This window comes from Cariama cristata, unplaced genomic scaffold (assembly GCF_000690535.1).
Source record: "Cariama cristata isolate BGI_N322 unplaced genomic scaffold, ASM69053v1 scaffold2327, whole genome shotgun sequence".
Lineage (NCBI taxonomy): Eukaryota > Metazoa > Chordata > Aves > Cariamiformes > Cariamidae > Cariama > Cariama cristata.
The window spans coordinates 58,528-83,955 of record NW_009624698.1 but is presented as its reverse complement, the minus strand read 5'-3'; the positions used below and the strand labels follow the sequence as shown (position 1 = coordinate 83,955).

Below are 25,428 nucleotides of genomic sequence, written 5' to 3'. Positions count from 1 at the left end.
ATTGTAATACACTGAGCAGGCTGAGGGCACCAACCCGGGCACTGGCCTGTGCTCACCCAGTACTGATAAACCACAAGGATGTATCCCAGCAGGGGTTTGGGTAGTGCCAAGCAGCACTGTTGCCATCAGTGCACCATACAAGTTACACCACATCACTTGTCCTGAGGACAAGAGAACTGACTCTAACCCATTTTATGTTGTAGCTCACATGGGACCTCTAAATCTCTCCCAGGACCCAAACGTGGGCGTAGCTCCATGCTGGTACACAGCACGCACCGGGCAGCTGTGGGGAGGAATCGAAGCCCATGGGGTGGCCCAGACGTGGCAACAGGGCTCATGTTGCTCATGGCTTAACATTACCTAAGAGGAATATTAGGCCTGGTGTCCTTCAGCAGCATGGGTGTTCGGAGTTGTGATACCACTGGAGTACCAAGAGATGGGCTGTAAGGGGGCTGCAAGTCTGACGGAGCCTCGGTGCTCCCCTGGGATGAGGAGCACCCCGATGGGAGCAGACGCCGGCGGCATCAAGTGCCATCCAAGGGTGGCAATAGAGGCACCTCAGGGGTGACTCGCCTGCAGCACTACTATCCAGGCTCTTCCCAGATCATTCCTGATACACAGGGAGAGAGAAGTAATTTCTACAGCAGGCAATGCAGTTTTGGACTAATGAGGGGAGTGACACTGCAGAGGCTCTGTGTCCGCAGCCCAAAGGCCCCTGGCTCTTGCCTTGCTGGGGAGGGAGCACCCTTGAATTTAAGCAGTAAATTTAGGTGGGGAAGAAAAGCCACCCTTTATTTATGCTAGCACTGCTGAAGTGATAAATGTCACTGTTAAATACTTCAGAGGCTCTTTGTATCAGAAATATCTACGCCTATTTTAGAGAACTGGAAACGTACATTTTAAAATATGCCACTTGCTATTCAGCTCGTCAGAAGAATATTCTGTTTGGTTTGGTGTCATGCAGTATTATCATGGCTGGCTTATTACACGTTTTGGTGACAGATCAAATACTTGGGTGCGTCTTTTTCTCTGCCTACCAGATGTTGTTACCCACTATAACCAGCCCTTCATGCCGGCCGCTTCCTTGGCTCTTGCAATGCGCTGTAATTGTGTACTGTGCAGTGGGGAACGGGCATGCTAAATTTGTCTTTTAAATGTGAAACTGTCATTCAAACTGCCCTGTATTTGACAAGAAATCCAAACACAATCCACTATTGAAACACATACAGCCAAGTACTCATGCATTTCAAATTCTAGACTGAATTACAGGATAATGTGTTTATTAGCACTTCTGTAATACAATAATAAAAAAGCAAGCACAGTTCTCTTAATTTTCGGCTATGTTTCCGTAATAGAAATTGTTGTAAAAGGAGTCAATTACCCTAGTTCTTAATAAAGAATTATTTTATAGATTCTATTTCCTGTATTGAAGTATTTTCTTACCCTAAAGAGTATTTATAAAATCTCAAATGAAAAGCATGCCACTGTGTGTATATATTACACAAAGTGGTACAGTTCAAAAACAGGCACAAGGTTTTAATGATTGATGGTTACTGATGCTTGGGTTGTAATAAAGACTACGAGTCTTGCCTTACACCAATAAAAGCTATTAAATGTTTTTATGAGGGCGTAAGCATGTATTGACTTCAGTGAAATTATCTTGACAAAAATCTGAAAAACCTGTTACTTAATTTAACTCATTTTACCTACACACAGAGACGTGATTAGTACATGCTACTTCACCCTCTGTCTTCCTCCCATTTGAAATTTAATTTCAGATTTACTTTTCACTTTGTATACTGGAGAGATGTTAATCTTTGGTTACCTCTGTATATTTGTAGCACTGCTCAGCAGTGCATTCTGCTTTGCTGGTAGGATTGCTGAGAGCAAAAATAATAGGACGTTTGTTTAAAGCAGCCATATCCTGTAGAATTTGTTTAGTAAAAGCACCACCAATTGCAGCAACTCCTAAAGAAGAAAAACACACACATAACAAGCAGACAAATGCAATCAGTTCTAGGTAAGACAGGCACGTCGCTTTTAAAAGAACGGAGCTCCTTTTACTGCATACCTCACCCTTTAAAATGGAGTTCGACTTTTTTCCTAACGTGGTTAAAATAAAGCTTTGTATAAAAGATTTTGCAACAGTGAAACTTCAGTATTATCCCCTAACATGAGGCAGAACCTATTCACCCCTGTACAGTTTGGTGAATTTCTTGCTTCACTTTTCTCAGGTCCTTTATATAAAATAGAAATGTATCACCTAACCTAACCTGCCAGGAAGCCCAATAAGGAGTAGAAAGGTACAACTCTTGTCTCCTAAAGTCTCATGCAACAGACTGGATAGTTTCTCCCAAATCCAGTGTGTCAGGTTTCATTTTTTTCTGAAATTCCCTGAATTGTTTTAAATTGAGCTTTCCCAAGAGGTCTACTGAAAGCCCAAGCATCCTACAGGCTCTTTAGGTGCTGTTTAGGTGGTTAACGTGGGCCCAATGATGTCTAAGACCCATTTGGGTTTGCATCTGGCCAAATCTCCTTTATTGTGATCCCTTGGCAACAAAAGAGGCAACTCCTCAATTGATGCAAATTGGTGACTTCTCTCAAAGGTTAAGCGTCTCTTTGCTCAAATATTTCTGTCACGTACTACTATTTTTTGTAAATCTGAGCTCTCTGTACTTCACCTTCTATGAACGGACAAGGATGCTTACATGCAAAAGCTCTGCTAGACCAGCTGGGCCACTGTATGTGTGATGAACAGCTATGGCAGTCATGATTTTGACCTACTTACATAAGAGCCTGTTATACACCGTAGTTTCTGGTTAAGTCCATAGTTGCCAAATGTTTAATGTCTTCTAAAACTGCTTCTGGACAGCCAATAGTAAGAGTGGCAGCTATTTTCAGATATAAAGTTAAAATGCTCTGAACAATCTCACTATTTCTTTTTTTGTTTTCGTTTTAAAATTGCAATTTGTTATATTTGGTCAAGCTAAACTAAGGTTTTTCCTTGAGCCATTGCAGGCAATGAAATGTGTATGAGGATTCGCTGAGACAGAATTAAGTAAAACACTGGGAGAAGGAGTATCAACATATTTCCCCATGCTCCTGCTGCCCGGGGGAAGATACTAAATGACTAGTCACCCAAATCGAAAAAAAAAAAAAAAATTAATTTTTAACACTGTTTCTGTTGGAAGAGCTTTCATTATGCAGTATGGATAGCAGAAAGTGACCTTGAGGAAAAGTGCCACATAGATTTATATATAAAAATGACACACAATAAACATCCACATCAACCATTCCCTAAGCATCCACGCATCTTTATCTAAATAAATATCACAGATCATTCAATCTATTCTTCTGTTCCACTAGCTTTTTTAGTCTTGTATTCAACTAAATAAATTCTCTAAACTATTTGGTCTCTGTCTTGCAGTCATATCTTCATGGAGCATAGAAAAAGATAAGATTTACCTCGTTCATGATCATTGTCAAAAGCAGATCTTACTGAACAAGGACCATGTGGTCTAGGCATAGTCGAAAAGGTAGCTCTTAAAATGTAGGATAATTTTCACTGCGGCATTTCAGACTTTCCAGCATCTGATGAATGATTTTACTAGCCAGATAGATGAATTTTCAAGTCTTACATATTAAAAAAAATATTTAAGAGTACTTGCAGTTTGTTCCTGAAACTCACTGAAATACAATAACCAAACTGCAGAGAGCTGAGCAATCCTTTACTGAGATCTCAAATCCTGCAGCTTTTATAAAAGCAACAGTCTTTGTAAAATCTGTGTTTTGGTATGCACAAAGGACTGGTGGCTAAGGACATAAATATGAGGGAAAAGAAGATTCAGCTACAGCATGCTCATACTTGCAGAGCTTTACATGTGCTTAGCTGGGTTTTCTCAGTCTAAGTTTGAGGTTATTTGTACTACACTGTCTACATTAAATGAGAAGTAATTTAGGAAGGCGATAAGGTTCTCCATCAGATGTTTAAACCAACTCGGATTATTCCCACTGTAAAATGGATGGCTTGGACTAAAAGCAGTGTTACATGCTTGGATAGTTACTATTTGTTCAGTTGCTTAATAGAGTCCATTATGCACCTACTGTTTTCTAAAAACACACAAAGGTAAACTCTGTTCAGAGGAACTTGATCTTGTCTTCAGATGAAGCCACGTCCCCATTTTTTTTCTAACAAAGAATAAGGTCATTGCTTTAAAGTAAAAGAAATTACCTATTAGCACGGATGGTTTTATATCTTTAACAATATCTTCTAGATTTTTCATTTCACCATGTTCATGGGCAAAACGTTCTTTCTCAGATGTTAATGAGGCACGCCCCTGAATAAGGAAAAAAAGAAAAAGATATATATTATAAGTTTAATGGAACCTAATATCCTGGGATAATCAGTTTACAAAGTGTCTGGTTTAACATGCCCTATTTTCATTTCTACTTTTGCATTTATCACCAAATACCATATTAGACAAAGTTACACTGTGTACAGCTAACACGCTTAGGATAATTTAGGACTAACTTATTTCTCTAAGCAGTAGGTAAATTAAATTCAATATTTTTACTTTAAATTCCTAACAGCTATAGAACACCATTGTATTAACAATTACATGAAAGCATCATTAATTTCTTCTTTGAAGCATTCTTAAAGCTGTTTTACCTGTTAACATTTGGTCAAACACTTAGTTACTAGTGATAAAGCATAAATATATCTATATAGCAAACAGCATGGATGCGTCAGGATGGGGGGAGATTCATAACTTAGCAAAACAAAAACAGTTTCTCCTAGCTTTTTCAGCTTTGCTCTTGTCTAAAAGTATATAGACTATAGGGGAGTCTATATTTTCCACCACATTTTTCATATTTAAGTCATTCATTCATTCTTAAGGATGGAATAAAAATAATTCTAACCAGATGTCTGGTGCACCGTTTTTGCATTAACAAAATTGACCCAGCTGTGAAACAACTTTTGCCCTGATCTGTACCGGCGATTTCCACCTATCGATGCCCAACAAGGTTTCCAAATGGAATATGATAGATGCAGGAAAAAGGGCTATAGAGTATCATTGACATTGACTGGGCTGCAAACGGGATTTAACCTCAGTGTAAGTAATGTGGAGTGCGGGGCAAGAAGGGGCCAGAATTTGTGAATATTCTATTAGTTGTCTAAGTACATGGAGGCATCTGAAAATTTCAGGAGAAGACTTTAAAACACATACACTTCACCTCTAAGTACACAGGCATCTGAAAATTTCAGGAGAAGACTTTAAAACACATACACCTTCACCCCTCGTTTTATTCTCGTGCCTGCAGAAAACATCATTGTAGAGGCACTTTTCCAACACAAATCTAGAAGACAGTGCCAGCCCATCAACATCTTAGAATTTCAGACACCAAGAAGTGGATTATACAGATATATAGGGAAGTACATGAGGAAAATGGAATGCTAAATGCAATTTTGACCAAATAGCTAGAAGACGTGTATATCATCCCGCCAGCCACATCTTTTCCTACTGATAAGATAAAAGTTTCCTTAATCTTAGCAAGTTAATTAAGACTACACTGAAGTATTGGAACAGAATTCATTTCACAATTCCACCAAAGTCTATGAATTTGACAATTCTCATTCAATTTAGGGCTGTGTATACTATCAGATTCAAGCTGGGATTAGTTTTTTAACAGGACTTTTGCTTAATTTTAACAAAAACGAGAAGTCCGATGCTACATTTCAGACCACACGATTCTGCGATGCGGCAATGCTTGACTGTGCCAGTCCCATCACCGAAGCTCCTCAGACGGCCACCATAAGAGCTGGTAGGCAGGAGCAAAGGCCATTTCTCATTTCCAGCTGCAAGAGAAGCGTTTCCATCCCCAGGGTACCACAGGAAGCTGTGGAAGGCTGTAATGTGGTTGGGGCCGACTGAGCCGGGCTGCCTCACAGAACGCCGGCTTCTCTTGGCTCACCCGTGATTACAAGGAATTTCCAGAGATTTCTCCTCTTCTACAGATTTTTTTTTTTTTTACATGACTAAAATACAGAGTTTTTAAATTAAGAAGGTTATGTCTGGATGTGCTTATACAGGTCTTAAGTGTTCTCCTAGAGCGATTAGCACGGAAATACTGCAATACGGGCACCTGGTTTCCTTTGCGGGTAGAATGTGAAATTCTCAGCCTCCAGAGAACGCCGCAATATTAACAATTTTTGGCATACTCGCGCTCGAATCATTCCACCGTCAATAGGCATTTGAAGTTTGCCATTTCCCAGCACCCCAGCAGATGGCCCCCCCAGCCTACACACACCGTTTCCATGCATCTCACTTTAAAGCAGGAATTTTCCTTAACATTTTCAGGGGGAAAAAGATGAAGTTTTCTTTTTAGTCACCACCACCACCAAAAAAAAAAAGCATTTATGACTTCCAGGCCAAAAGCTTGTTGCTAGGAATAACTCAAAATACTATAATAAAAGCCACTTTTCATTCTAATTGGCTGGTTGGTTGAAATCGAAATGCCGGAGCCTGACTTGGAGGCAGGTTTCCTGGGGAGCCGGGAATGGGTGCCAAGGGCCACCATCCGATCCCACGCTGCTTCTTCAGTTGGTTCCTTAATAGCTTATCAGGCTGCTATTGAGGAAGCCACGTTTTGATCTGGCCTTTAAAATCCAGCCTCCAGGAGACTGCCCTGGGCTACCAAGAAGAAAAAAAAGAAATCACCTCTAAGAACTGTGACCAGCTCATTCTTCAGGCTGTGCCAGGCTGGCAGCTCTGAGCACCTCCAGGATCTGCAGATCTGGGCAGATCTCTTGGGAAAGGTCACCTCTGATTTTTTTCCACAGTGCGTAACTGCTAAGAGGCCAGGCTGACATCTTAGTGGAGAAAAATGTTGATATTCTTTCATTTTCATTTTTAATCAAAACAAATAACCAAAATCCTGCATGAAACTGAGTTCTTGCTCTGTACAGTTTTACACTTGATTGGCTTTCGAGGAGGTACTTCAACATTTTAAAATTAAGATAATGGCAGAGCTGTTAAAACACTTATTCATGCAACATCAAGGATTCAAAGGCCCATTTCCTACTGACATTAATGATCATCTCATTTAATTAGCTACAAAGGAGTACTAAAACAGTAAGCTAGATGTGATCCACTGCAACCCTTTCCGGGCCACTGGCTAGTGAGACTAATGCTAGCCAGCTGGGTCAGTTTAGGTCAGATTCACTTCTGCCCTGTCTTAATTTCTCTCTGCTCTTAATTTCACACAGGGTATTCTACCATTCTATAAAAACAAAGAAACAAAAAAACACCAAAAAAACCCCCCAAACCAAAAAAAAGCCAAATCCCAAAACAACAACAAAAAACCAAAACCAAACCCCAAACAATTTTTAGTTTATTTCTTTATTCAGCTTTGATCTGAATTAGCTTGATCCCATTAGTCAGAATGAATCATGTCTCCAAGTAAATATTTTTGCAGTATATTAACTAAGAATAAAATACTAAATTCTGTGGCTTAGCAAAAATAACAACAGCTATGTACATAGAGATTTTTGCTTGGAAAATGCTTATAAAAAATTCAATGGTTAGTTGGGTTTTTTATATATATATTTTAAAATAGATGGTCAGAAATGTATTTTAATTGCTAATTGAGTGATCCTAAAGGAGTTCCATAACACCTCCCTAAAAACTGTGTCTGAGATTTCAAGACCAGCCAGTTGATTTGGTTACAAAACTCCAATAATTTAGAGGACGGTGCTTTAGATAGTATGTTTTCCTCCCCAAATTGGAAAATCCTGAAGTTCTGCCCTCCTCAAAGTAGAGAGGCAGCAGCAAGAGCACGGCTAAGCTTTCCTCCGTGCCCTGCCAACAGGGCAAGCGATGACTTGCCAGAAGGAAGGAACAATTCAGTTTTGTGCATGCTTAACCTCAAACTAAGGGGTTGCCAGTCCATTTAGTACAAGCTTCCAGACATCCGCCACTGAATGCCTACAGCCGGAATACGAAATCACAGAGTTTTTGTCAGTCAGCAGAGAGAAGCGGATGGAGCCAAAATGCAGAAGTCTCAATTCTGGATTTGTGTGGTTTTCTGTCTTGTCTGCCTCCTGACACTGGAGAGATGCAAAGCGGATGGACCTGTCAGTGCCGAGCTGCTCTGACGAAAAAGATCTTCCAGAAGCGTAGAGTCTGTCTTCTGCCATTTCCATTTCCAGCCCTGGCTTAGCTACCTTTTGTACTCTGGCTATCTGCTGCTAGGAAATGGGCTGTAGAGGATCAACACAAGGCAGCATGAAACAGAAACTGCTCTGGTCTGCTTGCATATCCATAATCAAAATACTAACACAGCGCACAGATTACTGATATTTCCCTCCTTCTTCTAATAGGAAAAGGGAAATTTTAAAATACTCCATACTAAGAAAGAATTTGAATGAGCGCTGGGGTTCTGTATATGAAGCTCCAAGTCTTTTAAGTAGAAACATCGTCTTCAGTCACATTCCTATGTGTCCTCTGTGGCTCAGAAAAATCAGCAGGCTAAAGACGTGCCCCTTTCAGCACGCCGAGCCTCAATACAGTCTCACTGTTTCACTGAAGGACTTCAGGGCTCGCCATGCAGGGGAAGAATTTTTCCAGGGGTTCCCATCAAAGGATGTTATTGCACCGTTGTTCAAACAGCAGTTTGAAGACTCATCTAGGCCAGACAGCAGCTGTCTTAAGCTGTAGTATGTTTTCTATGACGTATAACAAGCATGTTTCCTGCATCAAGTGACACTCCCTAAATCCGAAAGTCTTTCACACTGAAATCCACATATGAACTGACAGAATTGACGTGATACCTGTGCAGCTATTCAGAGGGGAAGATGCAAACTCACAAACTCTTTCAATAGAAGAAGGAAGGTAAAGTTAGAAAAAGAGGCTATATATCCTCCTTGCTTTAACTTCCCATATGTATTCAGCATCCCAAGATGAAAGCATCAAGATCAAAAAAGCACCAGCATTCCATTATATAACTTTTCGCAATGCAATGTGTTCTTATATTACTTCATTATCTTTTATAGAATAAGTAATTTGCTAAAGGCATTATAATAAGTTTGCCTGAATGAAAAAGAACAAACAAACTACATACTAAAGTACCAGGAAGACAACCATAGCATCTTTATTCAGGCAGCCTGAGCGTGCATTAAACTCTACAATACACCTTCCCTGGAATGCTGAAGGTGAAGAATATTAAAAACACTCACAAAGATCAATAAACCTTAAGTCCAAAGACTCAGTGAAAATGTCAGAAATTACTTTGGAGGGGAAAAGTATTGCCTCTATCACAGTGTCATTTTGTACCAAGAAACCTATGGGATACTTTGGATTTGAACAAAAGAGAACAAAGCAACCTGAAAACAGATATGTTGCTATATTAGAAGTCACCGTGGTATCTCAGATGGAAAGTAATACGAGCTAAATTCTTTATTAGCAAATGAGTTACAATGTGGACTGTGTTAAGTCAGCAGATGAAGTACAGAGATAAAGAAACAATAGCAGCATTCTCTGATGGTGACATTATGTATGAGAGACCTTGGCAATCCTAAAATGTCTATAGTCCCTAATGGATGAGAGTCATTGGTATTGTATAGTATATTACAAATAGTAAAACATAGTCACTTGGACACCAGGACCTTTTAATTCAAGGAGCAAAAGGAATTAACAGGACTCAGTAGTTAATAGTTTTATGATAAACTGCTTGTATTTTGGATTTGAACTGAAAGCAGTTCCTAGTTTTAGGGAGGGTTCTTAACTTTTTCGTTTTAGTGGCTGATCAACAGCAGAAGCAGCAAAGCAGATACTGAGATCAGGCTTCAAGCAAACGTATGTCACAGTTTCCACAGAAAGTTACTCGTATCATCATATTATAGAGCCAAATTGAGGCTCAGATAACAAACAAAAATGACCCATCAATAAAACCCTGAGAAAATTCATAGAAAACAGCTGTAAAAACAGGAGACCAGACTGCACAGCAGACATCTATATGGGGTATTACAAAACAGGAGGCAAATCTTATAAATACCGCCAACGTGAAGTCCAATGCCACGGCCTGTTTGAGCTGGTCCTGCCGGGGCTGCCCCAGGAACCAGGGCTGAAGAGCAGAGCAGGTCTGTGTCAGCGAGGGGAGGGAGGAAGGGCTGGAAGCTCTCCAAGATTTGCTCTTTCCATCAGCTGGGAGGCAGCTGAGACTAAGCCAGAGCACCCTGAACAACTGCACTGTCCCACACTAGAGCTGGCCTTGGCACCCGTCCCGTCCCACAACCAGGGAGGAACAATTCTATTTATACAAACACTTGTCGCCATCTGACTCTGTCAACTGCGGCTTATTTAAACAAGGGAACAGAGATCGGCACACAGATAAATTAATAAATTCATCTGACGTTCTTAAATACTGAAGATGTGAGAACCAAAAAAGACAGGAGAACTGTAGACCAAAGAGTAAAGCAGTCCATTAGTAAGTAGAGTATTTCCGACGGCAAATGTTTTGGTTTCACTTCCATTTTTCCTGTGAATTCCCTATCGCAAAGAGCAAAACAAACAAAAAAGCAGTTGTTAAAGCATCAAGGAAGAAGGGAGGAAAAAAGGATGTGGTTAAGAATCATGAGAGAAGGTGGTGAAACATCTCCCTGTAGGGAGATGATCTCTGCATGGCTTCTTATCTTTTTCACCACAAGTAAATCCATGGTCTAAAGGTTGTTGATGAACCATGTGGAGGGATGTAGGCAGGGACTGTAGACAGGGCTGGGAGCTGAGGGACCTCCCTGGGGAGCCCCCCAGAAGCACGAAAGGGAAGGGACAGGAGAGGCACAGAGAGTGTGCAAGGAGGGGACAGGACAGGACAGGCCGCCCTCCCTGGCCAGAACTTCAGGAGGGTATCAGCTACGAGTAGCTGCAAAATAAAAAAAAAAAATTAAAAAAAAAAAAGTGGAGGGATGGATATGGACTCCCTGGTCAGGGCTTAGTGAAGCCCAAGGGATTGCAGGTGACAGGCACTCCTGTGCTACCTCGTTTAGGAACCCAAAAGCAGACACATACGAGCCCTCCCAAATCCCCATACCAAGGCCCTAATTATGAAGTGACTGTGCCTCCTGATCAGGCCCATCACCTAACACCTAAAGGTGAAGAGAGCAAATTAAAACCAGACGAGACAACTTGGACACAGAATTAATAAACAGTTTGTTGCCAACTGTATGAAAAACCACAACATTTTGAGGAGATAACGTCATAATGGTTGGCAGTAAAACATACAATTTAGGCAAGAAATGCAATTCTGGTGTTGACTTGTTCAAAACTCATTGTTAGAAGATTAGGGCTGTTTAAGTCCTGTAAAATTTATAAAATACCCTTTCTATGTAAATAAGCACACATGGTTAACAGGCAGGACAAAATTTATGAAGACAATTATTTCAGGAAGATAAGATCTGAGAAGCAGAGCAAGTCAGGAACCCACAGAACAAGAGAAATAAAATGGAGCAAAACAATCCTTCCTTTCAATAACAGAGCATGAGCAAAAGAAATCATAAACCATCCAAATTAGGTCACCATCTCATCAGTACATCTAATCTACATGGTGTCAAAGAGGAAACAGTTACATGCTAACAAATTTAATTCCTGAATTTTTGGTGGTGTCTCTTTTAGAGAAAATAATGTGAGTATTCCTTGAGCACACCCCACCAACCATCCTTTTGCCTTGTCCTCACTTGTTTTCATATATTACTGACTGAGTACGAGCAATGCCGTGAGCGTTCAGAGACAAATTCATGTGTTTCCTTTCTGCAAAACTTATACTTCATATAGAACAAGATAAACACAAGACAAAACTGCACAGATTAATTTCCCAGACATCAGAATAACCGACAAAGCAAACAAGGATTGCTTCATTGGGATAGTACATGAGTAAAATAAGGCAGAAACTGCTTTAAGTGATTGTGGCGTCTTGGAAAGGCCCAAGACATTGCATCTTCACTAAGACGCAAATCATTTTTTTGGCTCAAAAAGTCCTAGCCAGTTGCAGTCAGCCATAAATGAACTGATCAAGGACAAATGTAAAAAGTCAGCATAATGGACTGTTGATAAAAAGAAAGCTAGAAATAATTAAAAGTTAACAGAAGAGGCAGACATAATATTAAGTGATACATAAAAGTTAACATTAAAACCATTATCAAATTAGTAGCTAGAATGAAAACCAAACTTTTTTAAAAAGTGATTTTTGCTAAAATATAAGAAAATTCAGTAACAATCAGATAGTCTGGATGGGGTTCAGTTCAATATTAAGATATTTGATTGTGAGCTCTAAAGGCTCTTTCACATGTTACATGAGCTCTGCTGACTGTAATGGGAGCGACCACACCTATGTGACACTGAATTTCTGCAATCAGTCCCAAATGTCTCCCTTTCTCTTCCACCATTCTCTAAGCAAAGATTGAACTATGTGTGATCCAGCTTTGACCAAGCCCTGAACTTTAATCAGGGTTGTATCCACAACAATCTTTTCCAAATAAGATTGCCAGGGATATTCAAATGGAGGAAGTAGGAGGGAAAATGAAAACATTTTAGAGGATCATCTACAGGATTACTTGGAAATCTCCACTCTAATTAATTAGGACCACAGAAATGGGTAAACTCTTGGGGTCTATCTCAATCCTCCTCTTAGAAAGACTGATATTCTGAGGCCTTCAACTATTGGACCTCAGCTGATGTTCTCATGCTTGCCACTCAGTTGGGGCTTCACTCAGTCTTACAGGGGATAAGATCACACATCTAATGGACATTTAAAACGCAAATCACTTGATTAGACACAAGTATTACTGTGCTGAACTAGAAAGCAGAGTACGAAACTGTCAAAAGCAACATTGCTCCACGTTGACATACTCTTTAAAATTAAGGATGACATTCATCCCTATGTGAGAGAACTTCATTTATGCACTAGAGATTGTGTGGCATACAAAAATCTAACGCTGCCTTGCAAATTACAGATAAACTTCACTACAAAAGAAGCATGTTTGGCAGCCCAGTAACACTCCCATCAGCCTGTCCATCCTTGGCAGAGGAGCATCCATCCTTGGCAGAGGGCGGGGGGTTTCTACTGAGTCTCTTTAAATATTAGAAATGCCTTATTATTTGCATCATATTCCTATGCACTTCCAAGAACCATCCTGCCTAGAACACCGTACCCTGTTCTTGGTATTTCCTCAAAAAAAAAGAAGAAAAAAAGAAGCATTTGCAGCACATTACTGAAATCCTCAGACAATGGTCAACCTCATGAACATCCTGATACTGTTTATCACTTCCTGCTTCTTCTCAGCTACTCAACACAAAAGAATTTACTGTCTTTGAAGTTCATGGATGAAGACTTGGCCACTAATATAGCTAAGCATTACACTGTGGCAGCTTTAAAGAAGGCACACAATGCATTCACCACACATCACACATTTATGTATATTTCTGTGATTAACAGAAAAAAATGGGAATACTGAGAATACTGGAAAGAAAAGGAATGTGGGAGACATTACCCATCAGTGTGTTCATACAGGTAAATACCTATTCATCAATCAGACAGAATGTGACAATGTGGCAGAATTCAGAAATTCAGAATTAAAGATGATTCCCAACGGCTTATGCATAATCTCCAAGTACACAAGAGTGCAAAAGCAACTTTAAAAGTGTCTGTTAATTAAACATTAAAACTTCCACCTCAATGCACCGGGATACTTAAGACAGGCATTGCAAGAGGAGCGATACCTGTTTCAAAAAGTCATTTAGTTCAAGTGGCAAAATTCCAATGATATTATAATCTGCAAATCTTCCTTATCCACCTTGGGAGAAAAAAAGTTTCAAAAGGTGAAAGCATACCGAACAAACAAACAAACAACACCACCCCAAACTGATATGAACAACATTCTAAGCTCTCTAGAATGAAGTGGAGAACACAACTATAGACAGCATAACAAACATAGCCTTCATCACCAGCTCTTTCACCACAACATAGCAGAAAAATTGGTCATCAAACTTGGTTTAATGAAAAAAGATGGTTTCCAAGGGGTGAGAAAAAAAATATTAACAGGAAAATGAAAACACAGCTGCACTTGAACTAAAATTAAAAAGCCACAAAGGAAAAAATCAGCTACAAAAGCCTGGTAAGTGACTTCATGGCAGCTTCTAGGGGCAGGGGAAGAAGAAAGAGGTGAAAACTGTTTGCAGTCAGGTCAACAAAAGCTCCAAGGTTATTTTTCTTTGGTTTGCACTGGTTGAAATACTACAGAAAGTAGATGAAAGGAGAAGCAATGTTTAAATCTGTAATCACGCATTGCAAAATTAATGACTGAAAGACAGCACAGAAGAAAAATGATGTAAAAATTAGTTTAGTTGGACAAAGTAATCGCTGAGTCTTCAGAGATTCTGTTATTTCTCATACTGTTAAAGCAACAGATCAGAATATTTCTAGGACTGAAAAGATCTCCCTGCTTCAAGTAAAACTTTTGATCAAGCAGTTTTTGTTGAGGCAAATTTTAAGGGACTGTCATTAAACAGGTTTCCATTGATACACCTCCTTAGTAGTAAGAAATAAAAGTGAGTTTAGTTTATGCCAAAGTTGGTTAACTGGTGATCTATGCTGTGGCTTGGCAAATCTTACCTTTGCAATAGACTTCTAACAATAGAGTCCGTCCCATGGTACAGTTTTCTAACAAATCTCCCTCATTTTACTCCTCTTATCTCATTTCTAAGAATTTGGAAAGTCCTTCAATTCTTGTATCAGCTAAAGCCAAACTAATTTCCTAAGCGGATCTAAAGTACAGCATTCTCTCTCAGGCCAGAAAACGGAACCAGGAATAGCTTAATTATATATTTGTTGTACATATGACCTCCCAGCAGTTAAATCACAAGCTTCAAGAGGCTTACATTGTATTTTCTTTCTTTGGGAGGGTGGGTTTTTTGTGAGCTTTTGTTTGGTTCTTTTTTTTTTTTTTTTTTTTTTTACTTTCTAGGGGGAACATTTAGCTGCAGAGGAGAGCCAAGAAAGGACTTTGTGAGCCCTAGACTAAGGATGGATTTCCTTATGCCCAGCTCAGGCCTCTCACTGGAGTATCTCCAGCTCCTAGGTCCAGCGGGCTCTGCAGTCAAACGCAACACAGCAGTAAGCACCCATCCCTTCTCAAGCCCACCAGGACGGCCAGACGGGAAGACTGGTGCTCCCAGGTCTTCCAGGAACACCAGCAACAACGGCTCCCGCTGCTTGCATCAACATCTGGCCACAAATTGAGCCTAATCTGTCTCAGACAGCTGTTATGTCTGGCTATCACAAACAGTTCAGAAATATACTCCGGGCAGGACATGAAATTCAGTGGACTGCTTTTTGGACAAAACCCAGATTAAAGCCCCACCAAGAAGAATAAGCAGTGGAAAGGAACTTCGAGGCTGTGTGAGATGCTGGTTGGTTTTGGCACTGCTTGAGAGCGCTGAAGCTAGAAGGTGGTGAGGAAAGCATACAGTCACCGAGTCACTAAAAATGTAGAAACTGTGAAAGGAATGAGTCGCTGAGTACCAAGAGCAACAACCCAGCTTCTCGGTTGACTCGCAAATTAGCAGTGAGAGGTGTAAAAGAAGCAGGAAGAAGGAAGGAGCAGGAGAGAAGAAAGGCTGGTTAACCGCCTTGGCTGGACGGACACGCAGCCGAGACCTGTTTTACTGCTTTAGGGCTGGGAAGTTCCTATACTTCTGCCCTTGTCAGTTTATTTCCTTAACACCACCAGAAGGTGATTTTAGTTCAACTGTATTATTTGGTAATCCCAGTCTCTATGGTGGAGGAAACTGTGCAACACACCGTTGTTCTTAGGCAACCTCTAGGTTTCAACAGCCACAGAAGATACACAGACCTTCAGTTATCTGTGTTTGGATGCAAAAGCACTTTTAAGATTATTAGATAAAAACCAAAAGGATTAAAAATACTTATTCAAACAAACAAACACACACCAGAAAAAAAAAATCTGTCAGAGAGTAGCAAATACCAGCATTCTTCTGTACCTAATCAGGCTACTTTTGTGCTTTCTGGCGAGGGATGTCCAAGCTGACCTTAGTAATTGCTCTCCCATCTCAATGTTTACAATCCTACTATTTTCCCTTCGACAGTATGAGTGAAAGGTGCTGTGATGCTGTTCCATAAACCAACACAGACATTGACTGCAGAATGCATGCTCCTGAGGCAAAGGTACGTAAACTACAAACGATTAAACATTAGACAGCTAAAGAACACTGCGCAAGAGTGCAGTGCCAACAAAGATGACCATAAACACTGCTAACCAACAGGCAAGGTGAAAAAGCAAAGCCAACTGGCCCCACATCCATTTCTTTTAAGTAGCTCACAAACTATTAAATACATAACCACCTTTTAAAACACACCAGTTTCTTTATTCTGGCACATGGAATTCATATGTTTCTTTATTTTGGCACATGGAAGGAATGAGGTAAGGGTGAGCGATGAAGTCTCTCAGCGGCTTCAAATTCTGACCAGTGTTGATAGCACTGCAGACCACAACATCTGCAACATGACCTATATCACTGTGCGTAGAAGCTATTTGATGCAATATATCTCAGTTCTTGCAGCAGGACGACATGCTTGCAATACCAGGAAAATATTCTCTTCAAAAATATTTGTTCCTTTCAAAAAAATCCTTGAATGCTATCCTCAATAATGTATCTATACATCTTTGTGCAATATTGTGCTAACAAATAACAGTGGCATTAACATGGGAAATACTAAACCCACAAGTAGAACATTTCTTTCCTTACGCATTTTTTAATGAACTGCTGAAAAATTCTCTTCATTATGTGCTCATCCCTAACAGAAATAGAGCAGGAACTCCAAGCATAATCACACCCTGCCCCGAAGTAACATGGGAGCTGTCATTCATTTAATACACTTTAGAAAAGAAGAACAGCTTGCCATGTCAAGAGAGAGAAATTATTGTAGTTGCTTTCACAAAGAAAACAATCCTGCCTTTATCTACAGACTACAAATAACTATCACGATATTAAAGGGAATGAGAAAATTATTACCTTTACAAATGTATTACCTTTACAAATGTATTACCTTTACAAATGTATTACCTTTACAATTAATCCCTTTGAGTCAACCATCCATATCCTTTTGATAGCTGCATCTTTAGATACCCCTTCTTTTTCCATAGCCATAACAATGAGGTTTGCTATCCCCAGTGCAGCCTGGAGGAAAGAGAAGAAAAGTAGTATACGAAACTAGAAATGAAAGAAGTCTCCTGCTCACTTGTTTCCTCTACCCACTATTTAGGTAATGTTCTTAATTTTATTTAACAACAAAACTGAATCATCATTTTTTCATAAAGTAAACACTAATGAACTGTTGCTACCACTTAGTAATTAGAAACCATAATGTAGATAAATCTTAAATCATATAGATAAATTACAGTATACATAAATCTTAAGATGGCATTTACAGTGTGGAGAGCATAATAAATGTTTGAAGTTTAATGAAAAAAGCTAAAATTAACATTTATTCCACATAATCATCTCAGAACACATTAAATATTTTTTCTTCTTTGAAGTTTTATTTGTTCATTAGATTTTTTTTTAATTTAATTTAAACCAAAGGAAACCACACTCTGCATGCCAGAAAGTAAAATGCAGTTCTAAAAGATTTTTTGCTCTTATCTTTTTTTAAGATGTCCATCAAGAAGGTAAGTCTCCTTTTACCTACTGTTCATATGTTTTGTAACTCTAGACTTGGCTGTGCTCCCAGTGAAAGCGGAGGCGAGAAAAATTCACTTATCAATATTTTGCTGAAACATCCATCATTCTTACTGGACTTTATAATATTTCATCCAACAGATCAAATGTCATACAGATACGGATTGAAAAACAGGCAACAAAATGAGCCAACAGACTACTCAGTATTTCTGATTACCAACTCATATACATATTTATAACCAGGTTGATTCTGGTTTTTGTTCTTTATTATTCAGTTTCACTGAGAATCAAGTGAGGTTCCCCTTTTTCAGTTAAGAAATAAGTAGTTTTATTAGGAATGAGCTCCCGCGGCAGGGATGATATCTACTATTACCTTGCAACAGGCACACTGACAGTATGAATGAAAAAAAATAAACATTAGACCATGGATTCATCTGTCTGTTGAACATGGAGCAAAACCAGGGGAAGGAACTTCACAGAGATGGACAGTCGTGATGTACAAAGGCATTGACATGCCAGACAGGGATGCAAGTTGTTCTGAAAACTACAGACCTGATCTCAGTAGCACCGAATACTGAATCAAATTATAGATATCTGGACTACACAAAACTGAATCAACTTTCAGCAAGTGTTAGTGATCATTCTATCCATTTAATCTTCTTGTTAACTGGATACATACAACTGGATTAAATATTAAGAAAAAGTCTTCATAGTACAATTTTTCTTGATGTATAAAAATACATACCTCCCCAGCTCCCTGGAATAACACTGTATGATCTGATAACCTGTTCTTGGTGATACGCAGAGCGGCAAGAAGCCCTGCAACAGCCACAGATGCAGTTCCTGAAATTAAAAAAAAAGAATGTATTTGGTTATTCCGGAAATAATTACAAAGCATTACATTCTAAATAAGTCAACAGCATCTTTTGGCTAAAAGATACAAGTACTTAGGGTAGTAACAAAAAGTTCAGTGGAATTGGAGTTTGCTCTACTTTATTATTATGAAATTAAATGTAAGTGGGAATATCTTCAGAATAACATTAAATAAAATATGACTGATTGATTCTACTGGATGGGCATAACGGTTGGGGCATTCGAATTATTACAAAATATTCTGATTATGACCTTTTTCAGAAGAAACGGGTGTGAGAGCCCAGACAGAAGTATTTTGAAGGACTCCAGATACTGAAAATTAATATACTGGTCTCATTCTTCAAATATACTTCAAATGCAGTAAAATACAAGACTAAAATAAAACTTTATTTCTCATAGGGAGGTTGTCAGAGTAGAAGAGCATACTGTGAACATTTACAGAGAAGCTAAGCTAGCTGAAAGAGTAAAGCCAGCTTATTTAAGACACCAACTCTCCTACTGCGTCTAAACGCCCTCAGGATTCCAGGGGTTCCAGCTTACCAGCATCTAAAACATTGGAAGTACCTTTTGTAATGTATCTTTGAGTGATGCCACACAAGGCAAAAGGGTAACATTTAATGTTATGATTTAGCCTGTGAAGGCTTTTCTTCTCCAAATCAGAACCACAAAGAATGAGATACTTGTATGTCTTTGCATTGAAAGATTTTGGTCCTCATCATGAGAAAGAGTTATTAATAAAAAGTAGGGCAATAGAGGGATCTCAAGCAGGCATCTAACCCAAATCTGTTCACAATGGCAGGATCAACCATACCCCTGCGATTTCTGACAGATCTTTGTCTAACTTGTTCCTAATATCTTCTTTCGAACACTCCTATGATCTCCTCAGCAAGCTATTCCAGTGCTTCAATATACTTTCTGTTGAAAAATTCAAATCTAAATGTTTTTTCTTCTTCTATTTTGGCCTCGTCTTATCTACCACTGGAAAACCTTTTCTCTTTGCAACAAGACGTGTATTATATTTGAAGACTAATGGTGTCCCAACGTGCTTTTCTTATGTGGAATAATCCCAACTCTTCCACTCTTTCAGAAAATTATGTTTTCTAAAATACTTAGCACTCATTTCTCTCCTCTGGACTTTATCCATTTATTTCTTATCTTTCTTGAATTGCAGGACCCAAATCTATACACAACACTGCAGCTGAATCGTTAGGACCGATGAGTCTAGCTGTCAGCTTCTGTCATGCTGAAGAAAGTTGTATTTAGTCACCAGGACCTGATATCTGGCTCTTCTGATCCGAAGACCAGTTCCTCCTTCTCCCCAACAAAGCCTACTGGAGGGGGAAGGCCTTCTTTCATGGATTATTGACTTCAAGTAACAAGCTTGTATTTTTCACAAATGATCATCGTCACTAAAGCCCAGGCAGAAGGTGGACCAAGAAAAAGACAGTCAGACTCTTTATTTCTGCAAGGAACTTGGATCCATTAAATGCTGGGGAAAAAAAAAAACCTGAGAAAGTGCATCAGTTTTCAACAAGTTAACAGAACCCATAAAGACATCCTGTGGACAGGGATATGGGAGTGAGGTAGATGATGCCAGCAGAAAAGTTGTGCTCAATGTGTCTTTTTAGAGGACATTCCGAAGAACCGACAGCGGACAGCACTGATTTCATCAGGACTGAAAAAGCTGTATCAGGCACTAACAATTAGGTATTGAAAGTGGAAAAATGGGTTTCAACAGTCTTCGACGATTTATGATGCCTATCTGCTTGAGAGAGAGCTGAGCTACAGGGAGATGAACACAGGCCCTGAGATGTCCTCCTTGTTCAGTTCTGGGAATAAGAACCAAATTCTTCCTTCTACAGGCAGCGGCTGCCGTTGACTGACTCAAAGAAACCAAAGATGAGGCCATAAATGAATTTGAGAAGCCTGCAAGAACTTGCAAGGAGGAGATCTGCTGGCTCCTACAATTCTGTTCCTGGTCACCACAGCCCTAACTACAATTGTGCCACCTGGTTGCTTCTGAGGAGAGAATTCACATTGCTACTGATTTTTCCTTCAGAAAAAGTGTGAAATAGGTATGACCAGACCTCCAAAAGCTCTTGGCCCAGAATCTGCACGTTGGACATTTGCCCTCAACGTGCAGCTCCCCTGAAGGATGTACTTTTGCTATTCACAAGTCTACTTTCTCATAAGCAAGGCAACGTTTAAAGCTGAGATAGCAGTAATCTCTACATGAAACTCAAGGAGATGCTCAAAACAGGTATTCATATTGCAGGCACAGAGACCATTAAGTTTCAAATACATGTAGCTAAGGAACTAAAAGAACAGAAGTAGTAAGAAGCCTGGTAACGGGTAAACCTCTCCTTAAAAGACATCATTTAGTTGATGTGTTGAAGGTTCGGTTCGAATCTGTGGATTATAGGTAGGATCACCTGAGTTTTATGAATGGTTACTTTTTAAAAAAATATAAGGTAACCCTTAGTAAAACTTAAGAACACATTTTAAAGTTAGAAAGTCCCTTAAAAAGTCACTTTGTGAAGTAAATCCACCTGAACAGTTCAAAACCATGTGTCTTTAGAATTAAAAAGTTTGTTACGTGCTTTTGATTATGACTTTTCCCTTGAATCATCAGAAACACAGGACACCTTGTTCTCAGCTCACTTAATGTTTAGACCATACAAATTTGTCATTTTTAGTTATTTAGTCATTTTTATGACTTGTTCTGAGAGCTGAGATAATTTACGCTCTTCTCCCTCAGTTCTAAAGCAGAAAGAAAAAAAAAATCTAAAAAATGGTTCCTCTGAGGCACAGCTTTGGGAACAACAACCATCAGGCTGAGATACTTCCACCCCACAGTATCCAAGAGCTAGTTTGTTTCTTTCCCAGATGAAATTAAGTCTTCCTCTGGCAAGTGCCAAATTGGCAAAGACCAAAAATGGCAAAAGAGAGAAGTCAGACCGCACTCTGTTTCCCTTGGTATTCTACCAAACAATCCTCATAACCAGCAATAAAAAAAAAAAAAATCTCATCTTCTCTTTGGATGCCAAATTCTTTCTTCTATTTTATATTACACAGCTGTGCTTGCAGGAGGGGAGGAGGAGGAGGAGGAGGAGGAGGAGGAAGCCTACGTAACACGGCTTTTTCCCAAAACTATGGATCTGGTCTCCTGAAAAGGAAAGCTGAGCTGGAGCACTGTAAGGTCCTGTTTCCAGCCCTTGAAGTTGAAGACAGAAGTTGTGACCACTGCAGCACCCTGCCCTCAGAGGACTTCCCAGAGATCTGGGAAAGCTGCTCTTCAAGCCACTTTCTGGTGACAGAGACAAAATGAAACACTGCAGATTTATAGCAAATGGGAATACTGGGATCCTGCTTATCTTCATGGCTGATGTACTGTCGTTAGGTTTGTTAGCCAGAAAAATGGACTACAATTAAGTGTTACCAGTTGGGGTACTTTTACAAACTCTATTACAATACCATCATCTGTTTTAAGGAAAAAGAAGAGAGATATGAAACATGAATAAAATACTACCTTGACCGTCAATAACATTTTGCATTGATTATTTATATGGGATGTGAGTTATCATTATCTGAGTGTTCATTATGAGGGTGATTCAGAACAAAGGTTATAATAGCAATATATTAAAGGCTTAAACATTGCATTTCTCACGAACCACAATTTGCACAGAACTGCTCTAAAAACAGTATTTTAAAAGTACTCCACATCAGTTTTACTCAGCCATTTGACTCTAAAAAGCACCTTAACCCAGTTTATTAGATTAGTGAACCCAGTATCACCGCTGCTGGCAGTGGCTGTCATCACTCCTCGTCAGCAGCTTCCCTTATTCCTTCCTATTGAAAGGAAGGCACCGTCAGCGTGAATAGTAGATCTGTTTAACCGGAACTGCTCGGACTAACGGCATGACCTTAAATTTCACCCTGAAGACTGACTCGAGTATTTGAAAAGAATCAAAATGCAATTCACATCCATCTGCCAAAGCCTAACCACTTTTCATGGACATTACGAAGCAGAAACAGGATTTCTGTGCTTTTCCGACTGTCATCACTATAGGAAGGAGAGAAATGGCTTTGCCTCCCTCTCCCACAGAGCACAGGTTAAATCTCTTGTGTGCAGAATGACACAGACATTGATCATGGATATGATTTTGAAAACCGATTCTATTTTCCACAAATTTCTAGAAGAATAACCACAAGTTCAACAAAGGATATTTTTCTAAAGCAGTGTCAGCTGCCGTGACAGCAAACATTTCATTACAGTTTTCCAGGAAGGCAAGTCATATCTTGTAAAAATATGGTAGATGTGAAATTTTGAAGTCCACTGTTCTTTATCAAGTCTTTGTTTTCGGTCCAAGATTCTTTAGCCTTACTTGTTACTGTAAACTGTACGACTGAGCATGAATATGTCAAAGGAAATCCTAGAGACCACAGCCTTTTGGGGTTGGCACATTATAAATGCTTTGGAGCACAGAGTCTTCTTTCAGCAGATGCAATAATTAAAGAAAAAAAAGGGGGGGAGGAGGAAGCCCCAAAACATAAGGAACAAGAACTTAATTATTATTGGATGCAGTTTCATTTAAATTAGCAAGAAATGGCTTACAGCCCTGAAGCATTTGTCCATTATTTTAAAGTTTCAAAAAATAAAACTCGTAATCAAGTACTAGTAGTTCCTCTATGTCATTTTCCCTATCTCATCTTAAAAAGCTAGCAAACAAGAAGCGGGGAGGAATTTCTGCAGCACATCCTAAAGTCTCAGCTATTCATTCTGAACTAAAAGATCAGCAAGTGGTAAAAGTAAAATTCATATTTCTCAATACACAGGGTAATAGAAATCACATGTTAACATGGCCAGTCTTCCAAATAACACTGCATAGAGTGCCAGGGAAAAAATAAATCCATTCCCCTTTCCTACACTTACTGGGAAGAAAGGTGAGAGTAAAGATCCTGTCTCAAAGGTGTAATCTCACAGTTGCTAGTGAGGCAAATGCTACGGCTGCGGGTAGTTCAAAACGACACTCTTTTAAGAGTTGGGAGCTCCTTCTCCTTGCCACGGACTGGCTTTTCTAAAGCTTTGTATGCACGCTGCCCCGCTCCGCAGCTGCGACAGGCAGGCAGTGGGAAGAGGGGAAAAGGCTCCAGTGAAGGGGAAATGGAGCCTTTTTAAAAGAGCAACCACTTAGTATATTTGAAAAGGGATACAGGGTCCCAGAAGCACAGGGTGGCTGAGGCTGCGAGGTCACCTGGTGCAACCCCCCTGCTCAAGCCTGGCCACCTGCAGCTGGTTGCCCAGGACCACGGTGAGAATGGATTTCTTTTTTAACCCATAACGCGCAAAAAATGAAATAACAGAATACTTGTACGTACACGTACTTGCATATACACATACTTGTATATACACAGAAAAGTCCACAAAAGCTACAGTGGGGGATTTACTTGAAAGCATACTGAGTAATGGAGTGGTGATATCCTGAATATACTGGAGGAAAACACACTTCACATAACCCTACAGTATATGTCTTAATAGTTTTTTTTATTATTATTATTTTATTTTAAAAATCCCAGCGTCTGTTTCACCTGGAAGCAAATGTCACTTCATATTATGAAAGAGGTTTTCCACAGTGCATATCAGAATTTGAGATCTACAATATCAACATGTGAGCTATTCCATGTCATTCAACTTTGCATTTTCCAAATTCTTGGTCAGAGAATGAACTGGAAGCCCCATGCCCATCACAACCACAACAACAAACCCCAAACCTTCTTTACAATTTGGTTTCAAGAACTGGAATTTCCAGGTACCAAATGTATCATTTCCAATGTTAATGTCAAAAAGAATTAAATCTTACAAAGGAAAACGCTCGTGACAGAGAAATTCTGATCTCTGAGAACTGCACTGACTTAACGTTAAACTGGTCATTAACACAACTTCCAGGTATAATTTTTCTAATTATTCAAATGGCAGCCTGTTGAACATTAGCATGTATTTTAAAACAAACCACACATGTAAGATGGAATAATAATCTTAAATCATATGTGCTCTACGTTTTTATTTTAGGTCTGTTTCTTTTCATACAATTTTGATGGATTTAAACAGCCCAGCTGTTAAAAACTAATGACATCTAAGGTCATGATGGATACCAAAGTTAATTCCAATCCAGTGCAATCTCTCCATGTAAATATTTTTGTTGGCATAAAATATAGGCTCTGTGTCCATAATGGAGGAAAGCACTGCAACTGTGGGCACAGTGAAATAGAGCTATAACACTAGAATAAAAACAGCATTATACTGCATAGCGAAACACTTATTTTATGTAGATTGGCTTATACTGCAGAAGTTTGTCATTGTCAATTGAGACAATTTTAAAATACAGGGGTGGGGAAAAAATAAAAACAATTGAAGTAATTGAAATAATCGACCTGCATAGAGGCAGCAAGGCTAGAGAAATTTAAGCTATTTCAAATTTATCCATGTCAGCAATGTCTACAACCAGCTGCCACGTGATAAGCGCTGAGACACCCACGTAAAACAAATGCACAGCTCCCAAGACATGCAAACTTGCCTTAAGCCACTGACTGTGCTCAAGTAGCAAAACCTCTTTCCAGAGACACCCCAAAACCAAGGTGGGTGTGGGAAGGGAGCGCTGCGGCACCCTGCTCCGCCCCAGCAACAGGGCCTGAGGAGGGGCATGCAGGTACGGCCCGAGCCGATCCCACCCGTGAGCGGGATTTCAGACACTGCAATCCTGGACTTGTACCTAGGACTTCTTTAACCGATCTTAAGAGATTCATT

At 39.5% G+C, this 25,428-nt stretch overlaps 1 protein-coding gene across 1 annotated transcript in view; it reads right to left on the bottom strand.

Moving 5' to 3' along the window:
- Positions 1-25,428, bottom strand: part of ME1 (malic enzyme 1, NADP(+)-dependent, cytosolic) — a 79,644-nt gene that overhangs the window by 10,627 nt on the left and 43,589 nt on the right. Inside the window, exons 4-7 of the mRNA XM_009703256.1 lie at positions 18,496-18,593; positions 17,136-17,249; positions 4,232-4,337; positions 1,826-1,968 (exon numbers count right to left, since the gene is read on the bottom strand). Coding sequence (XP_009701558.1) covers positions 1,826-1,968; positions 4,232-4,337; positions 17,136-17,249; positions 18,496-18,593 — 461 coding nt within the window. The remainder of the gene's footprint in view (positions 1-1,825; positions 1,969-4,231; positions 4,338-17,135; positions 17,250-18,495; positions 18,594-25,428) is intronic.